The sequence below is a fragment of the Natator depressus genome, chromosome 2, assembly GCF_965152275.1.
Source record: "Natator depressus isolate rNatDep1 chromosome 2, rNatDep2.hap1, whole genome shotgun sequence".
Lineage (NCBI taxonomy): Eukaryota > Metazoa > Chordata > Testudines > Cheloniidae > Natator > Natator depressus.
Genome location: NC_134235.1, coordinates 252,072,885 through 252,098,013, shown reverse-complemented (window position 1 = coordinate 252,098,013; position 25,129 = coordinate 252,072,885). Strand labels below are relative to the sequence as shown.

The following is a 25,129-nucleotide window of genomic DNA, read 5'->3' as shown; positions in this document are numbered from 1 at the left end:
CTTTTAGGTCTACAGCTCCCTGGCTCAATCTCCAGGCAAGCCAGGGAGAGTGGTTGTTCCACAGAGAAGATTTACACTAAAGGAGCTACCCAGCTACAGGACTCCAAATGCTGGGGAAGGATTCCATCCTGTCTGAGGGAAGCTTGTCCTGGCCCCTGTTTTATGGATAAACAGTCTCCAGGGCTGTCAGTCTGGCACCTTTCACCCACCGGGGAGCAGCAGCGGTTGTCTGGGTTCTCTGCTCAGAGTCTCTCACTGACATTCTTATTGTCCCTGACCTCACCGCCCTGCAGCCTGAGCTTTTGCTTAGCCCTGGGTTCCTAATTTGCTCCTTCCCACTTTAAAGGGAGTGGTCAATGGCCTTCCAGTGGGAGGAACCTATCAGGGGCCGTCCCCCCTACAGCTGGATAGCATCTGGGGTTCTGTAAATGTCCTCTGATGGAAAATCTTTGCTTAGGCATTTGAGCCCTCCACTTTTTGACCTTCTGTGGATCTCAGTCGGTGGGGTGGGCACTGGACATGAAGGTTGCACTGAGGCAGGGCCCTTTTAAGGATCTCATCTTGTACTAGAATCAAATAGACGAGCCCCTTTCACCCTCAGATAATTTAAAGGAGGATGCGGGTTGTGTGTGTGCAGAAGACACTCCAACAATTGTTTAAATGGGTGAATTACAAATGGACAGGCTGTCGATGCCTGCTAGAGCCAGGCATGGTGCAGAAGGCCCCACGCAGACCCCACACAGCTCTTGCCTAGCCAGCTGCATTAAATCAGAATCTCAGCCAGATGCAGCACTTCAGAACTGCTGCTCCGTACAGCTTGGGAGTTGGTCCTCTTCCACCAACAGTACAGAAAAAGCAGAGCCCTGGACTGATGTTGTGAAATAAGCTGTTGCCGTAAAGTGAAAGTCAATCTTTACTTGGCCAGAGCGCTAGTTTATCGGAAGGAAAACAAACATTCCGATCCAGGAACAGGAAACAGCCCCGGCACAAATGCTGGCTTCCTGGCAAGCAACAGACATGAGCATGTTGCAGAACAAACAGCGAGGGGACTGATTACACTGCACTGGGCTTATCCTTTTGGTCCCATGCATGGGGGTTTATGTCAGGGATCAGAAAGATAGCCTCCAGAAACAAAATGGGCTCATGGGGCTGTGGTTAGAGAGAGGGGATTGTGCTAGGGGGCTAGTTCAAATTGTCATTCATGTGGATCTGATGGGGCATTTTCTACCATGTTTGTCAAATTCCAAAGCTATTTGTGACTATATAATCGAATGGTCCCTTCTGGCCTTAAAAATCTATGAATAAACACAGGTTTGCTCCCTCACAGCCTAGAGGACAAATCCAGAGATGATGTGTAAGAAGGTGTAAGTACCACATGGGTAGGTGGGGCTGAGGGAGCCAGATCCTCACCCAGTGTAAATCAGCACTGCTCTGTTTACACTAGGTGAAGCTCTACTCCAGGGAGTTTATGCTGGTTTAACTTACATGCTAAAGTAGTAAGAAAAGATATAAGTTACATCCCCTGCGCCACTTAGCAGAACATCAAAACATCTTGATTTTATATTGCCCCTGGAAATATTTCACTCTGCACGAACAGAGTCGTGACCTGGTGACGTCCTGACATGATAAAACAGCATCACCACGAGATGACTTGGTCTCCAAGGACCAGATAATTAGCAATGTTGTGTTTTCAAAGTGCACGTATCAGAATAAATAACCCATGATAGCTGTGTGCGGATTGTACTACAATTAACCTTTCCCAGAGTGCTTTGTAATAAATAACAAGGGATGGGCCCAAGCCGCAGAGATTGGATCCAGATCTGGATCCAATCCCAAATTCGGCAGCGTTCACATTCCAGGCTGTGTCACACAGATAGGGCCCTTCTGCAATGTTCAAATCAGGATCTGACTGCCCCAAATTTCAGGGGCGTTTGGAATCAGGATTTTGATTTAGCCCATTTTAGACAAGGGCCAGGTTGCGAAATTTGACTTTCAGATCCAAACTTCACCCGAGCTGGGAGGCGTTTGGATTCAGCTCTCTGGTTCAGGTCCATCTCTATAAATAACCACATGGGTTGGCTGCAGTCACACTTACCCCTGGCATGTATTCCACAAAGATAGACAACTTCCTCTCCTCCGGGTCCCTCAAGCAACCGTAATACTGGACTATCCTGTCATGGCGGAGGGTCTTCAACAGCTGGATCTCACATTCTAAGGCATTTACCTCCTGCGACGATACAGAACGTTACACGATGAAAAGAAAGACCTACGAACGTCTCATCATCACAGAAATACAGCCACATTCAAGCTTCCTCTCCTAGAGGATTTCTGAAGCACTGACTATATCCCTAGCACTGTACAAGATCCAAGAAGAAAGATGGCTGCTCTCCCAAGGAGGTTATAGCCTAAAAGACAGACAGGATGCACTGGGAAAGGCAGAGCAGGGACTCTGCTTGGGATTGTTAGAGAGAGATGCAGGCAGGCAGAGATGTACTTATTCCCTTGTTTCATATGGGCAGCACCAAGCTTTCAGGAGGGGTGGGCATGAGGGAAAAGCAGAGGCTGGGCAAATGGACTATCCAGAGATGGGAATGGAGGGTGGTGAATGGAGCCCTGGGGCTGGCATCACAGAAGAGCAGAAAGAAGACTGGCAACATAGGCTGGGCTAGCATCATGCAGGTCCTGGAGGGGAAGATGAGTGGTCACTGGATGGCTTAGGCCGTGGCAGCTGTCCATGGCTCTGTGGCAAGTCATGAACGGCTCTGAGCCAGCATGGCCAGCACAGCACATACAGGAACTACACACGGCATTCATCCATCACCTAGTGGTGACATGGGTGACAACAGATGCCAGTAGACCCCATCTCAGGACCTCCATCCCACTCAGCAATATGGGAAGGGCAGGATGATTGTGTCCCCGAACCCCTGGCACCAAAAAACCACCTGGGGGCGACTCCGTCGCCCCCAGTTGTGACCTGCCATTTAAACAACCCCATAAGCTCTTCAGAAAGGCTCAGTCCAGCCCTCACACTCACCTTGCTTGTCTCTTGACTGTCTGGGTCAAAGGGCACCTGCTTCACCGACAGCTCCCTGCCAGTGTCTGCGTCATAGCAGAGATAAACCTCTCCGAAGGCCCCTCTGCCAAGGAGCTTCCCCAACCTCCAGTTCACTGGCGCCTGCAGGGCTGCAGGAAGGACATGGATGGCACAGTCAGGACACAGCCTATGGTTCACCGGACCCTTTGCAATGCAGATCTAATCTGCTATGCAATGAGTGGGGGCACACAGAGTGCATTAGCACCTACCACAAAGAGCAACACTTAGAGCCCGATTCCCATCCCATTCACTCCACTGGCTTACCCCTGATTTACACCAGTGTAAGTGAGATCAGGATCAGGCCCAAGGATGTACATTGATACAGCGCCTTCTCTCCTGCAAGGGCTGAGAATGCTTTGCTGTGTAACGCTGGGAGTCCCGTCTGCGCCCCCCACTGACGTGCAGCCACTGCTGGAGTGGAACACGAGCGCTGGTTAACAGGGCACAGCACTGCTATTCGGCAGTTCAGAGCAGAAAGTGGAGAATCATTTATCCCACTGTAGCTGCAGGTGGAATGTAATTGCCCAGGATTGAATTTGCCCAGAACACCCCTATCTTTATGGAAAGTGCCAGGAGATCTTCAATGACCATGAGACGTCAGGGCTTTCTCTTAGAGCCGTATCCCGGGAGCACAGCGCCCCTGAACACCATGCTGCGGCACTGGTTCAGTACTGACCCAGGACTGAGAGGCAAGTGCCATCTGCTTAACCACCCCAGCCCCTGAGTTCTCCTTGGAGGCTTCCCCCACACCAGCGCCGCCTGACCATATTTAGAAGACAAGATCACAGCCTGAGATTCTAAACAGCAACCTGTTGAAATTCACTCACAGTTCCTGGACTTGCTGGGGGACGTGCTGAAAACCTGCAGTCCCTTGTCACAGTCAATCCACCATTTGGTCCTGTGTTCCTCGTACTGCAAGGTGAGGAGCTTGCTGTCCCCATTGAAGCTCTTTGTCCTGCTGGAAGGGACGAGCTGAAACCGATTCTCCTGAGGGATGTAACTCCTTGGGAAAGTCCTTCGGCCTTTGTGAGGAAAGCAGGAGAATTACTGACAAGGACATGCAACGTCTTGTCATACACTCAGACCCTGTCTGAATTCAAAGTGTACCTGTTTCAATTGCTTTGCTATGGAGGTGTAAATTGCAGAGTGCACCAAAGCATTGTGCTCTAACTGTCCCATTGAGACGCTGCTGCAGTGTCCACACAGGGCAGTGAGAGCCTAACTGTCCGGTGCACTCTGCAATTCATACCCCCTTAGTCCATACTGCACCACAGTGTAGACAAGCCCTTGGTTAAACTGATGCAAAACCCTGCGTGGGCATTTTTAAGTTGATTAAAACCTTAGGTTAACTCGTCAAGGAATCAATTTAAAGTAAATCAACAAAAGCCAGGTTTAAATCAAAGTAAGAGTGGCCACACACTAGTTTCCACCAGCTATACATATTTACAAAAAAAATTAAAAAAAATTAAAAAAAAAAAAGAAATCATAGTGCAACTTGGAGTCTAATTCCCAGTGTTTACTCAAAGTTCTTTGAAGCAGAGCTGGAGTACCCACGGAGAAAAATTAGCGTGTGCGTAGCACCCACCGGCAGCCAAGCCTCCCTCCTTCCCCCCCTCCAGCACCTCCTCCTGCTGCTGATCACTCCCTCCCACTCCGCGAACAGCTGTTTCACAGCATGCAGGTCGGCTCCAGCAGGGAGAGGGAGGAGCGGGGAGGGGGCGGAAAGAGGTGGGGAAGAGGCGGGGCAGGGGTTTGGGGGAACGGGTGGAGTGGGGGCGTCGAGCACCCCCCCGGGTAGAGTGTAAGTCGGTGCCCATGGAAAGGGCCATCTGAGAGAACGGGAGTTAGGGGGTGTCTGTGCAGTGCTTTAGTCCACGCCAGAAGGGTGCAAATTCTAGCGCACACTAGCGTGTTGCGCACTAAGTGGCCCATGTGGACCCTACTGGTGTGCACTAAAAGTTCCCTAGTTTGTGTTAACAGTCCCATTTCAAAGAGTAACTACATTAACACGCACTAGGGAACTTACAATGTGTGCCAGCAGTGCCCACATGGGCCCAGAGCAGTTCAAATGACTTGCCCACGGTCACACAGGAAGTCTGCGGCAGAGCCAAGAACTGAAGCCAAGTTGCTCCTGTCCAGGCCAATGCCCTATTCCTTGGCTTAGGCCATCAGTGAGCCTTTCCCCCAAGCCTGCACGCACTGGTCTTTGTCTCACCGTCACTATAGTCCTTGCGGCTCTGGGAAAGGTGATATTGCCTGGGGAAGGTTCCACCTTTCCCGAATCGCTCACAAAACGGGATATCGAAATCTGACAGGAGAGAATGAGAAAAGTCTCGGTTAGATCAGCTCCGTGAGGAACTCCTGGAGCATTTCTTGTTGGAAGTTCTGTTCTTTACATGAAAATGCAATGGAGAGACCAGGCAGAAGATTGTTCATTCCCAAGATGGAACATTCTCTATGGCTCATTTCTGAAATCTGCCTATCGCGGATAGAAGGCTGGGGTCAAAGGGGACTGATCTTGGCCCCAAGAAGCTAACGCAAGCTTTGCCAGGGACTTCAATAGGAGCAGGCTATGGGCCACAATATTTAAAGAAAGGCTCAGCAACCCAGTTCATATTTATTTCTTCAGATGGTTTGGCCCCATCACAATTGCTCCTGCCTCTTTCTAAGCTAGACATGGCTTTCTTGGAGCCATAACTTCTTGTACATGACTGAGAAGAGCCATTGTTCTGCAATGGGGTACATTTTTTTTACATCTCTCTTGTTTTCTCTTTTCATCTCTCTACTTTCCTCCTCCTCCCATTGTTCCTGGTTGCCTCCATTCCCTTTTCTCTCTGCTCGACCCCACACATTTTCCCACTCTTTCCTAACCCCTTTGCCACGGTCCTAACCCACGCCACAGCTAGTCTCTCCACCTCATTAGTTAGGGAATTTACACGGAACTATGCCTGGTTCTATTCAGGGTTATAAATCTCTCTGTTAGGAAACTAATGAACTTCCATACTGGATCAGACCCAAGGTGTATCTAGTCCAGTATCCCATCACTGACAGTGGCCAGTGCCAGATGCTTCAGAGGAAAGTGCAAGAACCCCAGAGCAGGCAGATGTAAAATAATCTGCCCCTCATTAAGGGGTCATGCTGAGCCACAAATGCTTGATTAGTTTAATTCCTGGAGCATGAGGTTTTATATAATCAGAACAACACTAGAGAGAGAAAATTAGGTTAGATACAAGAGATTACATTGGGTAAAAGAGCTAAAATTTGAGTTAAAATGAGATTACATGAGAGAGAAAGGGATGGCTGGATGGATAGGGATAGAAACATTTATAATGAGACATACAGGATGCCATCACTGGTAGCACAGAACAACATTAGATTAAAATATCTTCAATTCCCTCCCCCTCATCTTTCACCTCCTGTTTTTCCCTGATCAAATCCTGACTCAACAGCTTATTCTGAAGGATTGTTTGTCTTAGCCCCAAGCCAGGAGCTGCTCCTTGGAGGCTGTTCCTGGCATCAGCCTGACTTCAGCATGATTTTAGCATTACTCTAGTGCTTGGGCAGAGCACACAATGGCTTGGGCAGCAAGAAAAGCAACAAGGCCAGGTCACGAGGTTAACGACAAGCCATCCGTGAGCAGTGATGCGGAGTCGTGTTTTCAAGTGAAATGAATTCACTGTCACAGGGGACTTATTAAAACTTCACTGCAAGTATTGACTTAAAGCTCAAGTTCTGTGGTTTCGATCTCTAAGTGCTGCCACAAGCCAAAAGTGTGTTATCAGCTATCGGCAGACAGCCATGTGTCCCTCTTTTAGTGGCAAAAGCCATCACAATACTATGAAGTTTCCACGACTTAACCAGCTGGACATTTATGCTCAGCTGAGTATTAAGCTAAGATCCTTGCAAGTTACCAATACACTTTCCGTAATGGCGTTTCCAATGGTATTGAATGTATCTCTTATTAATGCAAATTGAGAATTTTTTCCCCTTTGCAGTATTTTGCAATCCAATAGCAACACAGGACATAAGAATCTGGAAGTGAGACTGATTAGAATCTGACTATAAACAAAGGTGAAACGGGGTAGCTTATTTTCTTCTTCCCAAATGAGAGAAAGGCAAGAAGTAAACAAATAGAATAAGCAGGAGGGCCCAATCCTGCAAGCGCTTACTACTAGGCAAAGGGCCTGATTCTGATCTCAGATGAGCTTTACATTGGTGTATCTCCATTAACTTCAGTGGAGTTACTCCTGATTTAGACTGGGGGTGGGAGGAGGAGGAAACTGACTTCAGAATCAGGCCAAAGAGGAGTGGAATCAGGCCCCATAGCATTTTGGATCCTCAATTGTCCTGTTCACTTCAAAAAGGTTACAGTGATCATTAAGCTTGGCAGTATCTGTTTGCAGCACTGGGACCTGAGATTTTAAAATGTCTCTAGGTTTAAGAATTCTTCTTCTGTATTTTCCACAGTATGCATCCGATGAAGTGAGCTGTAGCTCACAAAAGCTTATGCTCAAATAAATTGGTTAGTCTCTAAGGTGCCACAAGTACTCCTTTTCTTTCTAGGTTTAAGAATTGCAGTGGCTACTTATAACACGAGCAGTGAAGCTGGTTTGTTTGTTTTGAATGATTTAACCCAGTAGCATTCCGTTATTATGTCTGATTCACACAGCATTATTTTGAAAGCCCACATTACTGCTGCATGGCTGTGCTGTTACTTTGACACTAAACCCCAAGTATCCTTACCCAGGCAATCAAGACTGTCTTTGGGTTGGCTCTTCCTTCTGGGAACAGGGGTTTGGGTAAAGGGCGGGCTGTGGGAAGAGACAGAAACACCTTATTGTTTCAAACAGATCCAGTGACCAGAATCGCATCTGCATTCATTATACATCGATAATATTATATACTACTTTTACACAGAACGAGGCAGAATGCACTGAACTCCAGACAAATTTACTATGCAAGCTTCTTTCATTCAGGCCCAGATCCAGCATAATACTTAAGCAGGTGCTTAACTTTAACCAGAGGCACTCAGAAGGAACACTCGTGCTTAAAGTTAAGCATTTGCTTTGCTGGAGAACTCTCTGTGCACTGAGTGAGGCAGGGACCCTGTGGAAAGACAAGCACAGGATCCTGTAATTAAAGACTGTACCACAGTGATGTATATGCACAAGGGAGCAGAACTGAAGTCCTCATTTCTTGACAAGTGAGTGCTCAACTTTGCAACTTTCCTGGTCTTTTAACGTCACTTGATTGGCATGGAATTACACACTGACATCCCCGTCAGCCACACTTTGTACATATGAACCTGTAGGGGCTCCCTTTTGCAGTAAAGCTGGGAATAAGCTACTTGCTCCCTGCATTATGGAGAATCCCATGAGGTGCTGAGCACCCACAACTCCACTGAGTCTACTGGAGAGTGGAGGGAGCTCAGTATGTTACAGAATCAGGCCTTTAAGCTAAGCCCAGAGAACAGATCACTGGACAGGGATTCAGGCTTCCTGGGTTCTAGTCCTGGCTCTGCCATTGGCCTTGGCCGAGTCACATCCCCTCTCTCCGCCTCAGTTTCCCCATTTGTAAAATGGGGATAATGATAGTGACCTCCTTCATAAAGCACTTGGAGATCTAATGATGAAAAGCACTACATAATACTAGGTATTACTAACGTTTTTGCTATGGAGAAAAATGGCAATTTTCATAACAGCCCATGATAAGCTTTCCTCTCTTCCCCACATCGGTTAGCCTGCCTTATCACCACCTCCGGAATAAACACAACATTGTCTCAGATTCCAAAGCCAGAACTGAACCTGTGCTCACCTAGTCTGACCTCCTGTGTAACACAGGCTGCAGAACTTCCCCACAATAATCCCCAGAGAAGATCTTTCAGAAAAACATCCAATCTTGATCTTAAAATGGTCCTTGATGCTGGATCCACCATGGGCATTGGTAAATTGTTCCAATGCTCAATTACTCTTACTGTTAAAAACGTACACTTTATTTCTAGTCTGACTCTGTCTAGCTCCAACTTCCAGCCATTGGATTGTGTTAGACCTTTCTCTGCTAGACTGACGAGCCCATTATTAAATATTTGTTTCCCAGGTAGGTACTTCTAGAGGGCGATGACGTCAACCCCTAACCTTGTCTTTGTTAAGATCAATATATTGAGCTCCTTGAGTCTACCATGTCTAAGGCAGGTTTTCTAATCCTTTAATCATTCTCATGGCTCTTCTCGGAACCCTCTCCAATTTACCAACATCCTTCTTGACTTATGGACACCAGAACTGAACACAATATTCTAGCAGCAGTCACACCAGTGCCCAAAACAGAGGTAAAATAACCTTTCTGCTCCTACTTGAGGTTCGTGTGTTTATGCGCTGTAGGATCTCATTCCGCTCTTTTGGCCACAGCACCACATTGGGAGCTCATGTTCAGCAGATTACACACCACAACCCCCAAATCTTTTTCAGAGTCACTGCTTCCCAGGATAGAGTCCCCCATCCTGTAAATATGGCTAGCATTCTTTGTTCACAGATGTATACATTTAGCCATACTAAAATGTACATTGTTTGCTTGCACCAAGTGATCTAGCTCACTCGGAGTCAGTGACCTGTGCTCGTCATTATTTACCGCTCCCCCAATTTGTGTGTCATCTGCAAACTTTATCAGTGATGATTTTATGTTTCCTTGCAGATAATTGATAAAAATGTTAAGTAGCTTATGGCCCAGAACAAATCCCTGCAGGAGCCCACTGGAAACAGACTCACTTGATGACGATTCTCTAGACACTTTTGAATCCATTTAACATGTGACATGTTAATTTTATATCATTCTAATTTTTAATCAAAATGTTGTGTAGTGTTGATTTGCATTATGCACATTACCCTCCTTTAAAGTATTTGCTCTATAACTGTAAAAATGTTTACTCTCTCAGCCGGATATTGATCCCAGGCGAGATAACGGAGCAGCTGATATGGCTAGCGGGGGGAACAGATTACAGCTCCATGAAGCAGTTTGAGGTACAGTTGGTGTAAAAAAGGCGATGCAGAATGACAGCGTATTGGGACTTTGATCGGTGGTGGCTGCTGAGTTCAGACTGAGTTTTCATTCTAAACCTTATTTTGGACGGTCTCATAAGGTCCTCAGAAAAAATCCCTCTGAGGTGAAGTTACCTGGAAGGAACTGAGACAAGATGGCTTTGAGTTATGGAGCTCTAACAAGGACAGGTTCGGCTGTTTGGAGAAGAGTCTTTACACCGGCCTTTGCTCTCTCCTAACTCAAAGACAGGTGGGCCGGCACAGTTGGAGCTGGTCAGGTGTTAATGTACAGAACATGCTGGCACAGAATTGGGTAACCAACAGAAAGAGCCCCCACGTTTCAATTCTCTACTCTTTTTGCCCACACATGCAGGTTGTCCTCTCGGCCAATACCAGACAATTGGAAACAACATCTGCAGCACCTAGTGAAGGGTCCAGTTCTGCCGCCGTTCCTCACAGAAGTCCCGGGGCCAAATTAAAGGAGATCCTAAAGGAGCCAAGCACCTTACGTCTTATTTGCACCAGCTTGCCAATATGTGAGTATAAAGGAGCCAGATGATCTGCTTTAACAGACACCTTCTTACACCCTCCTGTTAGCTGCGTTCCTTGAAGCGCTGCTCCCTTCTGTCCCCGCACCATGCAAGCTGCACCAGCTCAGACACCCTTAGACTCAGTGAACTGAGTAAGGGTGGTGTGGGGTTTAACTGAGTATGGCCTGACCCAAAGCCCACTGAAGTTGATGGGAGTCTCCACTGGACTTTGGATCAGGCCCTAGGTCACTAAGGGTTCAGAGGAGCAACTGGGCTGTGTTCACTGTGCTGTTATTCCAGGTGAACGCTATTTAGACTTCACTGCGAAATCAAGGAGGAGCGGATGGGCTGGGAGGAAGGGAGCCCACGTTTCATGTACATTTGATGAAGAGCGATTGTGTGAGTGGAAATTATTACAAGGCACAAAAAGGCAATGGAGCGTTGGACTGAGAGAGATGAAATGTGCAAAGTTGGAGTGCACGTAAGGATCGGATCGATACAAATCGAACCTGCTCTAATGCGATGCTAGTATAATATAGTCAAAACAGTAATGGGGGAAGAAAGAAAATCAGTGATAAGGAAAATAAATGGCTTCCCAAAAGAAAAAAAAGACATTGTATCTGAGACACTAACCTGCACTGGGGAAAGTTTGCTATCACAAATGCACTGGCAGGTCTGGATTTAACTGGCAGCACTAACGATTGACCTGTAGTCACTTAGCACAATGTGTCCTAGTTGCTTCTTGCAGAGGAGCTTAGTTGTTTTTCCTCTGGTATCCTTAGCACCTGTGGAGGTGTGGATGTCTGTCTGACTGCTCAATTTACCAGGCTCAATTGAGAACATACACTATGGGTAGAGCAGACGTAGGGAGCAGCTAAGGCGTTATTGATCCAGTGATATAGAAATCCAGAGGGATGAAAGGGGAAAAAGATCTTCCAAGAACCAGAGAAACTGGAGAGGGAAAAGGTCAGATAGGTTATCTAATCCCTTGCTGGTGCAGGACTGTTCCCATCCATCCTTTGCCCAGTCCAGTATTACATGACTCAATGCATGGTGCTTCCATAACTTCCATAGGTAGACTATTCCGCAGGCTAACGGCTCTCTCATGTTAAGATTTATTTCTTGGTATTCAGTCTAAATTTCACTTTGCTTAGGTGCGGCCCATTCCTCCTAGTCATAACCCCCGCAGGACATCTTAAACAGTTCCTTTCCCTCCTTCAGACACTTGCATAGGAAGGGGTGGTGGTTTTATTTATGCAGGCAAGCCCACGGTGATGTATCTGACTTACCTGTCTATAGATCTGTCCAGGGACTGGCAGCTCCCAGAGAGTGATTCATCAGGGCTGATGAAAGGTTCAAGCATCTTTGGACAGAAAGGAAAAGGGAAAACATTGACACAATGTGCTGTAAACCCTGAATCAGAAAATCCTAATAGTCTGGCTTCGACAATCCTCCAGATCCTCAGCAGGTGTAAATCAGTGACTTACAGCAGTGGAGGGTCTGGCCCTGTACATCTGTTACCCCGTTCAATAGGGGATCTCAAAGCATTTTGCAAACAAATTCATTATATCCTCTGACACAGTAGGGATGGATTCTTCTTCTTCTCAATTATTATTTACCTATAGGGAAATCGAGGCACAGAGGCTAACGTCCTGAGTTCTGAATGTGCACAGAGTCAGCTCCACATTTTCAGTGCTTTTGAAAGCCAGGGCATACGAGACTTGCCCAAGGCCACCTGTTAACCTGGGGCACACCAAGGAATAGAACTCTGGCCTCCTGACTGCCTGGTCGCTGCCTTTAACCACAAGCCCGCTCTTTGCCTCTGTTGGTAAAGGGCTAACAAGGAGGTTAGATCAAGGAATTTACTCTGCTCTCCCCAGCTCAGCAAGTCAATAAATGCTGTATTTTTGTGGGCTCCCGGATGACACATTTTACTAGATTGTGTTAATTATATCTGATTGTTAACAACAGAGTTGTTCTCCTAGGTGGCTTAGGGAACCACAAAGGCTACCCACACTTCCACTACCATGGCGTTTTCTCCATGCCACCTAGCGGTGTTATAACAATAATCCCACTTAGTCCTTTGCATCTACAAGACACTTCACAACTAACAATTAACTAAGACCCCCCAGCACCCCTGTGGGGTCGGTGCTAAGCCCAGCTTTCCGAGGAGGAAGCTGAGGCAGGGAAGCTAAGCAACTTGGCCAGAGCCATGGAGTATGGCAGGCTTGGAGCCGGGATTAGAAGCCAAGGAGTTCCTCACTCCCTGTGCTATGCTCAGGGTACTAGAGCGTGCTTCTCTGTCCCTGTGATGTTTCTATGGTTACAGCTATTTAACTGGCTGCCATAGCAACACTCATTTGTTTGGGTAGGAGAGTCCCAGTGGAAACCGTAACTTCTCCCCCTTCACACTTCTACCCCAAAGACTGATGCATTGCAGCAATCCAGCCAACGAGGAGATCTCCATCCCTTGGGGCCCATAGTTGCCACCCCACGTGATGGCCACAGAGGGTCAGTGGAGAGCAATGGGAAAGTCCCCAGCAGCGGCTGAGTGTGCGGTCTGTCATTCCCTGGATCCCCAAACTCCCATCACTAGTAGGCCAGCTTCCTCCGGAGTTACAACCCCCATGTCTCCTGGGCTGGCCCTGGGGGGAACAGCTACAGGCAGCCAAGTCACTAGAGTGCAGCCACCTCTTGGGGGGTCGGGGAGGTGGGAGAGGGGCAGTGGCCAGCCCACTGTACACTGCTAGTGAGAGCCAAGACTAGAACCTAGAAGTCCTCAGCTAAGCAGTGAAAGCATGGGGCCAGATCCTCAGCTGGCATAAATCAGGGAAGCTCCATTAAAGTCAATGGCCACATGCCGACTTACATGTGCTGAGGATCTAGTGCCTCCCTTCGCTTTATCTAACCCTAATGAATGCAGCTCAGAAACCATTTACAAACAGTCCAAGCCCAGCGTTTGGCTGCTAGGTGCACAAGACATCTGCGCTCAGCTGCTGCCAAGGCTCCTCCAGAGAGAGTGTTCAGTTTATTAATGGCCATATAACAAACCTCTGAAAACATAACTTTGTCATGGAAACCCTGGCCCAGCCTTCCCATCTGTGTTGCTAGCAAGGGCCACGATAACGCAACAGAGACACTTCTTCCCCTACATCCTCTTCAGTGGCAGAGTAAGAGCAGCCTATTTCTTAAGGCTTTTATCCCCTTCTTGACATTGTGAATGTTGTCCAGAACGCGTGATAAGAAAGGGCAGCACCACATCCCTCCCACGTGGCCAGTGCTCACCAGGGCTGCGTTTTCAGTTTGCAGGGCTCTAAGGCCCTGACCCCGCGAGGTGCTCCATGCGAGCACCCACAGACTGTCCCATTGACTTCACTTGGGCCCCAGGATCCATCTGCATGGGGAAACTTGCAGGATTGGGGTAGAGCAAATGGAGAGGGAAGGAGTGGGGCATAAGTTGCTTTCCCCTCCAGTTTCACTACAGTTGAAAATAGTGGGGCCAGGAACCATAGCTGGAGCTAACCTGGATGTGGGAAGCAGGGAGGACAGCTCAGCACTTCTACCCCCTCTGCAATCACAGGGAACGGACTGGGATGCTCTCACATCGTCTCAGCCCCTGGCCCCTGTTTGTCATTCTGGGGGCCCATAATTAAGGTTCTGATTGCTAGCAAAAGCTATTTGCACCATATATTTCCTAATGGTTTGGATACGTAAGTGTGGTTTCTCCATGGTTACATATGCCCCCAGTGGCCTATAAGCTTATGTGAGGTACTTGCTTATCACATGCTACGTATTGCAAAAAATCCTATGACCTCAGGTCAAGCAGTTGTGCTAAGCTAAACTTTCTACTAGGCCTTGCTTAGACCTCAGCCTGTTGCCAAGTTGAAATGTACTCCGACTTGCCTTTCAGCATCTTGCATTACTAAAAGCAACCTTGCACATAAAATATAAACTCTGCTTGCCCCTACTGGATCAGGTCCTGGGTCACAGGTCAACACCTAGTAACTCTCCACTGCTCCAGCTCTGGAGTAATTGAGCTTGCCCTGGGGCTTGTAATGATCTGATTTGCCTAATGCTGGCGATACTCAGCTCCACTTACATTCTGGTCCATAGTCTCAGGGATGAACTCCCCTTCACTGTTAATACTGGTGTAGGAGCCCTGCCGAGCAATCTGCTGCTGTTCTTCAGGAACGCTCCCCGGGGGCGGAGAACTCCGGCCCGTGTGCAGGGAACCTACAAACACAGACAGAATCGCTTGTAAAGAAGAGAAGGAACCACCACCGTCTGTCCCCGGAAAGGAGGCTGTTCCATAGCATGGGTGCTTTTTGCTAGACCAAGCCTGAGCTAGGACTCCAGAGTTGACTGATCTCTGGGGACGAAGGGAGGCAGGGCCGGGAGAATCCATGCTGCCATTCAGATCATGGGGTCAAAGGCTTTCGGAGCGGGCACTGTCTTTTTAGCTGTGTGGGGTTGAACAATGCCAACTGGTATGGGGCCCCTTTCCCTTGCTGGCACCCTCACATGCAACTGCAGTACAAACAATAATACTAACATAATACTAAAGGAATAGTTTTCTAAAGCTTAGCTGTAATACCCAGAGATGAGCACAAACCCAAACCTCTGACCCACAGGTCCCCTGAACTTTGGGGCAGTTCATCCCTGGATTGAGTTATGGTGGCTAAGGCCCAGAACTTCTACAATAGGAAAAGTCTGATGCTCTTGGAAAAATCAACCCACTCTCTGCTTTGTATGTGTTTGCTGTGCAACACTGGACAGCCAAATGCACCAATGAGATGTACGTTAAAAAACAGCTAAAAAAAATACCCAGCCCCTCTCCTGCTGACCTCTCCCTCCTGATGTTTCCCTGAGCTCAGAGGTCCTAGAACCAAAAGGACTTTGAGATGGAAAAGACCCAGATAGATGATCAGAGTGGCCCCTTCTGGCTGTGGATCTGTGGCTCTATGAATAGGCACCTAGTCCATCTCCTACTTGATGCAGGGCTTCCCCCTTCTGTCTACTTATTAGATCCCAATACCGTGATTGACTCTGCACTCTCAAATCTCTGCAGCCACATGGTCCCACACTGAAATCAGTGGGGCTCCTCACTAGCACAGAATCCACCTGCATGCATCTCATTGCAGGATCAGGGCTGCAGTGTTTGGGCCAATCTAATTTTAAATGTCCCAGGTGATGGGGCTTCTCCCTTTCCCCCTGGGAGACAACTCCAAAGCTTCACAGATCTTGGTGTCAGTTTTCCATTTTGTCTCATTATTTCCTGAGTCATGGTAAGCAATCCCTCCACAGCTTAGTGCTCGCTCACACCATTCCAATATCTGCAGACTATTCTTATGTACCCTGGCTTAGCCATCACTTGGCCAAGCTGCACAGATGTAGCTCTTTAAATCTGTCCTCACTCCTTCCAGCTCCTTTCCTATCTTCGTCACATTCCACAGAACTCCCTCCAGACCATCAATATCTTTCTGGTAACGAGACGCCCAGGGCTGAATGAATATTCCAAGTGTAATGCATCAGAGGAGGATCTATCCCACCCCTGTCCCCAGATGTGATGCCAATGCATCCCAAAACTGCACTGGTCTTTGTTATCAGGGCTGATTCGAAGCCGATTTCATATAAAATCTGTAATAATCCACTGGTGTTTCATAATCGGCCACCTTCATCTCTGCTGTAACCTCACTGACTTCAGGAACTCTCAGTCTTTGGATGTCCTCCTCCTTTGTTTTAAACGGATGTAAATCAGGAGTCACTCCCCTGCAGTGCTAGCGATCACCAGATCAGGTTCATTGCATTTACATCTGGGATACATTTGTTCCATAGTAAAAGCAGCACTGGAGAGGGTGGGGGTGTGGGGAGCCAGTCCAGATCCCTTACTAGGATTTGAAAAATAGTCATATGGTTTTGAGACATTTCTTTTTCACCCCTTCTTTTCCCCTCACAGATTTCCTACATGAGAAGTACACAGTGGAAAAAAACCCAAACCAACCAAGAAAGAACTAATGCCAAGACCCAGGAGAGAAAACACCTCCAATTATTACAGATCTCCTATTGAACTGGCTTCAAACCAGCCCTAATAACAAAAACAAATGGGAAGTACAACGCAGTCTCTTTTCTCCTTAAAAACCATTTAAGATCTCAGTTTCCTTGAATAAACCAGGTTCAAAGTATTAGTCAATTATTTGTTTCGCACTGCTGTAGCAAACAGAGAAATAAAGGCAGTCCCTGCCCTGAAAAGTGAATAGATTTCACACACAGTGATTGTTGTGTCTCAGTTATGTTGGGAATTTCTTTTATTACGCCTATTGCGAGATAGGGCTTTGTGCTGTTGCTACCATCTCTCTCTCTCCTACATGGGTCTTTCAAAAAGAGTCTAAAGACCTCATCCTGCAAAGATTTACATACCCTGAGTTTAACTTTAAACATAGGAGTAGCCCCCATTGAGCTAAACAGGATTGCTTGCAAGTATGAAGTCTTTGCATGATTGCATGCAAGTCTTTGTAGGATCATGGCCCTAGTCTGTATAACTATTCCTTGTGATGGTGTTTACAGACCCCACACGGAGACTAAGGGAGTGATCGAGCAGTGCCGGGCCAAAAGGGCCCCGCCCCTCGGAAGCAGCAGATTATGCTCCAAGTAGAGGATCTGCACAGAAGGGGACTCCAGTCAAGCAGGGAGGGAAAATGAAGGAGAAGCGGGCTAACAGGAGGTACGCAGTTTGCATCTTCTGGGGACAAAGCGATCCACAAGAGAGTGTCTGGACTAGGGGGTAAAACTCAACCAGGCGGGACCCTTTCCCCTCCCCACTGAGGGAGAATAACTGGACACTAAGAGAATCATAAAATATCAGGGCTGGAAGGGACCTCAGGAGATCATCTAGTCCAACCCCCTCCTCAAAGCAGGACCAATCCCCAATTTTTGCCACACATCCCTAAATGGCCCCCTTAAAGATTGAACTCACAACCCCGGGTTTTTAGCAGGCCAATGCTAAAACCACTATGCTATCCCTCCCTCTGGAGGGCTCATGAACGCTCAGTTAACTGACTGAGCTGCTGGGACTGATTGGGGACTCCTGGCTTGAGGAAAGCAGGCTGAGACTGCTGAGAAAGCAAGAGAGAGCACCTCCAAGAGGCTGGTCAGGTACACCAGGAAGAGGTGATCAAGACATTCCAGGTCTCTCCCTCATTGGCCCTGGTGGGGAGGTGGCCTGGGTCCCCCTACTTCTCACTCTCCCTACATCTGTCTGGGAGAACTCCTGAGCACTGGGAAATTGACAAGCCACAGCCTGCCGACCTGAGTGCAACTCACTACGGGGTGGAAGGACTGTCAAGCCATGGCCTGCCCAATAGGCATGCTGGCCTCTGAGTGAAACCTGCTACACTCCTATTGACATAGGTCAGCTTTGTTTGACTGTCCAGGGTTATGCCTTCTGCCACCAGATTCAAGGGGATAAGAATCCTGACACTCTCTTCCAGGATAGGCAGTAATTCGGAAGGAGGGGCCTCTCAGTGAAGAGGAGCTTGGTACCGATTGGGCTAGGGACCCTTTATGGCAAGACTGGCCCAGTGGATAAAGTTCAGAGGAGCTGACAGGAACGGCTCATAGTCTGACACCTACAGTGGTGGTGTGTATTCCAAGGCACCGGGGATTTCCCCGCAGCCCTTGCTCTGGTGTCCCTACACCTCCTTCTTTGGCTGAATTGGAGAAGTGGATCAAGGCTTGGGAGTAGGACATTCTGGGCAGAGGGAGGGCCCTGCAGTGTCAAACTCACTACTCCCAAGGATCAGGTGGAGCCTGATCTAGCCACCTTCAGAGCACAGTGCAGCCCCCCAGCACTTCCCCCATTAACGAAGCTAGAGCGCCGCTCAGCATCACCGCGCTTCATTCAGCATGGGACGAGGATGGAAATGGAGGCAGCTGGATTGTGATCCACTAACGACAAATGATGTTGCCTAAATGTATTTATAGGATTCAGATAGTACAGCGACAGACATCTGAGACAGATTAGGTAACCTAACCTTCATCCAGAGAGACCGAGAGGGAGGGGCAGATAGATGGATAACTCTGGCCTTGGGCTGGCCCCGCCCACCTGTACAGGTTGCTCAATAAACCATACACCTGTAAAAGGGCAAGGTAGAAGGTGCAGTACCAATACTCTTTGCACTGGATTTCGGGTGCTGAAGAAACGCAGCAGTGCCAGGGACAGAGATTAGGTGCCCTAGAAACCACCCTACCAGGCTTTTCCTCCACCTCTTGAACTTGATTCCGTCTCTGCCCCGCTCAGATACAGCAGGAAGGAGCCGGCTCTCTGAAACATTAGCTGACAAAAGCTGAACTCCTGGGGCCTGATCCTCAGCGGGTGTAAATCAGTGCAGCATCACTTAAGTCAACAGTCAAGTTGCACCCACTGAGGATTTGGCCCTGAATATTCAGCTCAGTTGAGCTAATCAGAGAGGAGAGTGAGCTAGGATCTCCCTCTCTTTTACACACAACACAACACAAGGCCATTAGCTCGGGGCTAGAGTACATCGTGTCCCGAGCAGGGCCAGCCAAGCCAGCAGGGAGATTCTGACAGCCACTCCTGGCATTTGCAGGGATCTTCCATGTTCCTTTCCATTCGTTTTTTTTTTAAGAAGTTTTCATACAGCATGTGCAGAAAGTTTGTGGTGTTGCACGTACAGCTAGATCCCCCAGTGCCAGGCTTGGCTCCCCTCTGCCTAAATGTTCTCTGGTTTAATTCTCCCTCTGCTTAAGCAGGTCCCAAATCTTTACCAACTGCTTATCTGACAACGCACCCTCCCCTGGCTAAGCAGAGATCCAGAAAAGTGTGTTTCTATTCGTTTATAAAAACATGGGTCGTGATTGCGAAGGGGTCATCAAGCGCTGCCTACGCTCACAGCTGCAAGCTCCAGAAGCTGAGGGCCCAGCCCTGGGCCGATGTCACCACAAAACAAGGGACGTTATGCAAAGATCTGATGTTCATTAGAGCCCCGGCTGTGACTCAGGGGCTTGGGATGCAGCAGCAAAGGAGTCCAGGGTTTAAGGAGAATGAGGATATGCTGAGATTAATAAGACTGGACTTTTCAGCTTGGAAAAGAGACAATTGAGGGGGGGATACGATAGAGGTCTTTGAAATCATGACTGGTGTGGAGAAAGTAAATAAGGAAGTGTTATTTACCCCTTCTCATAACCCAGGAATCAGGGAGTCATCAAATAAAATTAACAGGCAGCAGATTTAAAACAAACATAAGGCAGTATTTCTTCAAACAATGCACAGTCAACCCGTGGAACTCTTTGCCAGAGGATGTGGTGAAGACCAAGACACTAACAGGGTTCAAAAAATAACTAGGTAAGTTCATGAAGAACAGGCCCATCAATGGCTATTAGCCAGGATGGACAGGGATGGTTTCCCTAGCATTTGTTTGCCAGAAGCTGGGAATGGGCAACGGAAGATGGATCACTTGATGATTACCTGTTCTGTTTGTTCCCTCTGAAGTACCTGGCATTGGCCACTGTCAGAAGACAGGATACTGGGCTAGAGGGACCATGTAGCATGCCCTACGTATCCCTCTCAGTGCCAATCCACAGAGGACTGAGTCTGTCGCAGCCCCAACTAGAGTGTCTTGGCTCTTCAGTTCAAGCTACAGAGCCTTACGCTTCCAGCTCTGAAATCCCCAGTTCAATCTCCAGTGCGTCAGCAAAGATAGTAGCTGTCCGACACCTGCTTTGAATCTGCAGTCTGCTTCCTGGATCGTAAGACGATTGGCATGCTGGCTGGGATGTTACATACTCCAAAGAGGGGCTGGGAGATGGCCAGGCCCCTACCATCTTGCAGGCAGCCTGACAATCCAAGGCGGACAGCATGGAGAGTGCAAGCTGCACCTGGAAAGAACTGCACGGGGCCGTCCTTCCAGCACCCCAGGATGCATCCTGCCTGGGTCAGCTTTTGGCACGTAGAATGCCTGCTGCTGGCGCGGTGAAGCTCTGCAGCTCCTCTAAGGTATCTGTGGCTTAAAAATGCTCTTTATCTCTGGAAAGGGACTATGTGAAAAATCAGAACTGGTTGGAAACTTTCCCATTCACCTTTTTTTTTTTTTTTTTAGGACAAACAATTGGATTTTGGACGAATGGTTTTTCCAAAAGGCATCTGCTCTCCTCAGAGGTGGTCCATTTTTAACATTTGCTATTTCGGGGTGTGTGTGTGGTCCATTTTTAACATTTGCTATTTCGGGGTGTGTGTGTGTGTCAAAGTTTTCCACAGAAAATTGCAATGAAAACAACAAAATTTGTTTTCACTGAAATTTTCAGGAGCAAGAGAGTATTTTCTGTCCAGCTGTGGAGGAACTAGTCCCTTTTCCTCAGCAGATCTGCTCCCTCTGGGTGGATTCAGACTCCCTTCTGCTTACTCCCATTAATGTAGCAGAGCCAGCACAGTGATGGGAGAGGGTGCTTGTGTATCAACAGAATCGTTTACTAAGCTCCAATCAACCACATCTCCCTGTTAACAGCCGTGGGGTTGCACAGATGGAAGCCAGGCCAGGACTGGACCTGTGGCTCCTTTGTCACCGACAATGACCTGCAAAGAGGGATATGCTCAGACTTGACTCACAGAGGTCAGGCTGACTCTGCAAAGCGGACAGAAAACACCTTCCCATCCCCCCCCCCCCCCAAAACCAGTACATTGAGCAATTTTTGGAGACAGAATCATTTAGAACACCCCCCGCCCCCAAGTTGCCATTTTCACAGAGCTGCTTTGCGGAACAGAACCTCCCTTGAAAATATACCTGGCTCTGCAACTTGCAGCTCCGCAGTTAAGGCTGAGGGGAGATTTCCCCTTAACCTCACTCACTTCAGTCAACGCTGAAGCAAACACAAGGCAACGTTTTGCAGCTGGAAGTGAAGGACAATGTAGCCAAGTGAAATGCCAATTATCTAAGCTGGGATTTGGCCAGGGCACCAGGCTCAGTAATAGTCCTACTCATGGAAAATACCATGGAGTTGTTAATGACCCGGGATGATCAGAATGCCAGGGTTACACCTCATCTGAAAAAACAGCCCCTCCGTCCGCTCAGGGACTCCTACCCCCATTGGCGCATACTGACTCAGAAGGAAAAGAGCAACCTGCTGTATTGCTATATAGCTAACACCTCCATGGAAGACCCAGGTGCTGCAGCAAGAGGTCCCTTTAGACCTGTATTGACCCAGAAACTGAACGTTTCAAACAGAGTTAGGATGACCTTCTGGTAAAGTTCTCAGAGGAACTGGGTTCCAATCCCAGTTCTGCAACAGACTATAAGCCAGTGGTTCTTGACCGATTTATCATTGTGGGTCGCATATGCAGCCTACAACGTGTTACCTGGGCCACAGGCTGAGAACCACAGCACACTGCCCTCAGACACCCCCCACATGCCCTATGCCCAGCACCTCCCGCCCAGAGACCCCTCTACAAAGTGGGGGCAGGAGTGGAGCCTTGGGCGGGGGGGCCCGGTGGCAGGGACCCTGGGCCCTGTTGTGCGGGGCCAGGCAGCAGCCCTAACACGGGGCTGGGGCAGCAGCCTGGACCCCGACCCCAGGGCCAGCTAGCAGCCCCAACACCAACCCCGGACTCTCTGTGGGGCCGGCCAGATCAGCAGCCCCAGACCCCGCCAGACCCTTTGCGGGGCTGGCAGCCCCAGAACCTGCCATGTGGGGCCAGCCGGTGTCCCCCACCGTTCCGTGCTACCCCTTACCCAGCCAGGCAGCTTGGTCCCTGTGGCACTGGGCAGTCAGCTGGGTTGAGAACCGCTGCTGTAGGCTATACACGGACTCTCTCCGTGCCCTTATTCCTGCAGACCTTTGCCTGTCTTGTCTATTTAGATTAAGCTTTTCAGGGCAAAGACTGGTGTGGTCTCTTATTATATGTATGCACAGTGGGACCCCATCTTGGTTATGGCCTGTAGATGCTAGTGCAATACAAATAATAATAATAAAAGCTCAAGGTGGTATGGCCTCAAATCTGAGCGAGTGTCCCACATAACTAGAATCCTCCCGTTAGTGCAGCTACATCTGGGATCAATTCTGCCATCTGCACGCACACATTGAATCCCAATGCCATCACTGGAGTTTATGGGCATGTGTTAACAGTTTAACATGCCCCAAGAAAAGCAGCAGAGATGTTATTCTGTTTAAGTACAAAAAGTTCCTACTGAGGCTTTGTGCAATAACATGTATTAACACATGTGTTTCATTCAGATTCATCCAGAGACTCTGCCAAGCTTTGGGCAAACACTCAAGAGCAGCGTGAGCTAAAAGAACCTTGGCAAATAAACATAACACAGCCAAATACAGATCTTGTATATGCACACATGGCTCCCTTGACTTCCACAGGCATTGTGCATGGCTGTCCCGGGGTGGAATTTGACCCAATATAGGAGAACATCTCAAATAAATCACTGTGCAATATTTCAACAAGCTGCAGCCTATATTGTCTGACAGCACATACCATGTGAGTGAGAAATGGTAAAACCACAGGAAAAGAAATCCCTTTGTTGCAATGGTAAAATCCTTTAGCGCATAATATTGCAAGTTCTCTGGAGCAGGGGGGTGGGGTCCTAGCACAGTGTGGCCCTGATCCAGACTGGGATTCTGGCACTACTTCTATACATATTAAATAATCACTTGGATGAAACCAATATGGCTCTCTAGAAATTACATTATAAAGTAACCCATAGAATGTAGTGGAGAATGCTCTTCTCTGCACAGAATTTTTAAGACAGCCTATAGAATGTAATAGAGAATTATATTCCTGGTATAAAATTCTCTATGGTGGTTTAATAGATCTATACAAAGTATACCATCCTCTATTAAATCCTACCGGATTTTCCATAAATTTTCTTATTAACCATTAAGAGGAGTCTAACAACGCCACTTTTCACCAACGATCTCTAAGAACTTAAAAAGAGGAGTCATTTCACAGACAGAAACCAAGGCAGAAAGAGATGAAGAGACTTGCCCAAGGCTACACAAGTCTGTGGCAGAGCCAGGGGCAGAAACCAGGCCCAGTAGGCACTGCACATGTGGACTCAGGGCCAGAATCATCAGGGCCTAGTGTTCAGAGAGAGTAGGACCTCAGCACTGGCTGAAGACTAGCACTTTGGAGTGTAAAGGATGTTCTGTTTCATTTGAGTAGCACTTCACACACATTCATTCTCACAACACTCCATGGGGGTAAGTACCGTACCAGGAATCCCCTTTTACCATGTGGAGCAAGAGAGGTTCAGAGGCACATCCAGAGTAACAAAAGGACACAGATTCTCCTCTCACAATGGTGAAAATCTAGAGCGACTACACTGAAGCCAGAAGACGTGAGAAAAGAATTATTGGTTTCCTCCCGGGGCAGAGCTGGGATTAGAACACAGGAGCTGCCAAATCCCAGTCCACTCAGCCATGTTATTTCCTTCTTGCTGACAGAAGAGAGTGGAGCAGAAGGCAAAAGTAAAGAAAATGGGAGAGAACAATTTATGCAAAGGTTTGAGAGGGCCTCGCTTCCTCGGGTTCTGCACTGTCCCAGGCCTTGATCAAACTCAGAAGCACTGAATTCATTTGAATCCTCTACAACTAGACACGTTTTCCCTTCAAGTCTGAAACCAGGAACCTTTGCACTTAACCCTGGCTCTTAAGCAAGATAACTGACAGCGCTTCTCTTGGATCCAGGCAAGCCAGCAACGAGCATGTGAGCTCAGCTGGAACAACCTTTCCTCTGGGCCAAGACCCAGACACTAGCCACACTGAGCCTTCAGTGCGCTGGCCAGATGTAAAAATGTCAGGAGACAAGAATGAACCACAGGGATAGGGCGGGGTACGGCCAGCCTGCGAAGAACCAGTGCTGGTGTGCAGCGAACCTGAGCGCATCGCATTTCACTCACCTGTTGAATACTTCCGCGTCCTCTCAGCGTCTTTATACAGGGACCCCATGATGTCACCCATGGACTTGGATATTCTCATCTCATGCTGCTTACTGTTGTTGGGCTGGAGGAACTGCGAAGCAAAGGAAGCTGTTACACTCTAGGGCAGGGGTTTGTACCTTTCCAGACATTCCCATGAAAATGACATTTGGTGACTATCATTATGTTTTCTGGTTACCAAATGATGGCCGGGGGGGGAGGGAGGGGGGAGCCTCGGAGCTGCAGCCCAGCCATGGCAAGAGTCACGTGGGCAGCCGAGGACCCTCCACCTGCCCTGGGCAGGGAGCCCAGGGGACATGGGCCAGGGGCTGCTTTTGATGTGCCCCCTGCACCACGGGCAGGTGGAGTGTCCGCTGCAGCTCTTATCACGGCCATGCTGCAGCTCCAACGCCCCATCCCCTGGCCAGAGCCAGGTTGGGGAGAGCCATGCAGGCAGCTGTGGTGAGCCTGGGTCACTCCACCTGCCCTCGGGGGGGGACGACACACGACTCTGGGGGCAGGGACATAGGCAGGGGGCTG

The 25,129-nt window shown here is 48.4% G+C and overlaps 1 protein-coding gene across 7 annotated transcripts in view; it reads right to left on the bottom strand.

Moving 5' to 3' along the window:
- Positions 1-25,129, bottom strand: part of LOC141983330 (mitogen-activated protein kinase kinase kinase 3-like) — a 113,373-nt gene that overhangs the window by 5,378 nt on the left and 82,866 nt on the right. For all 7 annotated transcript variants that reach the window (XM_074946363.1, XM_074946366.1, XM_074946364.1 and 4 more), the window contains 8 exons: positions 24,572-24,683; positions 14,755-14,888; positions 11,945-12,018; positions 7,838-7,905; positions 5,310-5,402; positions 3,922-4,116; positions 3,035-3,183; positions 2,096-2,227 (listed from right to left, as the gene is read on the bottom strand). In XM_074946363.1, coding sequence (XP_074802464.1) covers positions 2,096-2,227; positions 3,035-3,183; positions 3,922-4,116; positions 5,310-5,402; positions 7,838-7,905; positions 11,945-12,018; positions 14,755-14,888; positions 24,572-24,683 — 957 coding nt within the window. The remainder of the gene's footprint in view (positions 1-2,095; positions 2,228-3,034; positions 3,184-3,921; positions 4,117-5,309; positions 5,403-7,837; positions 7,906-11,944; positions 12,019-14,754; positions 14,889-24,571; positions 24,684-25,129) is intronic.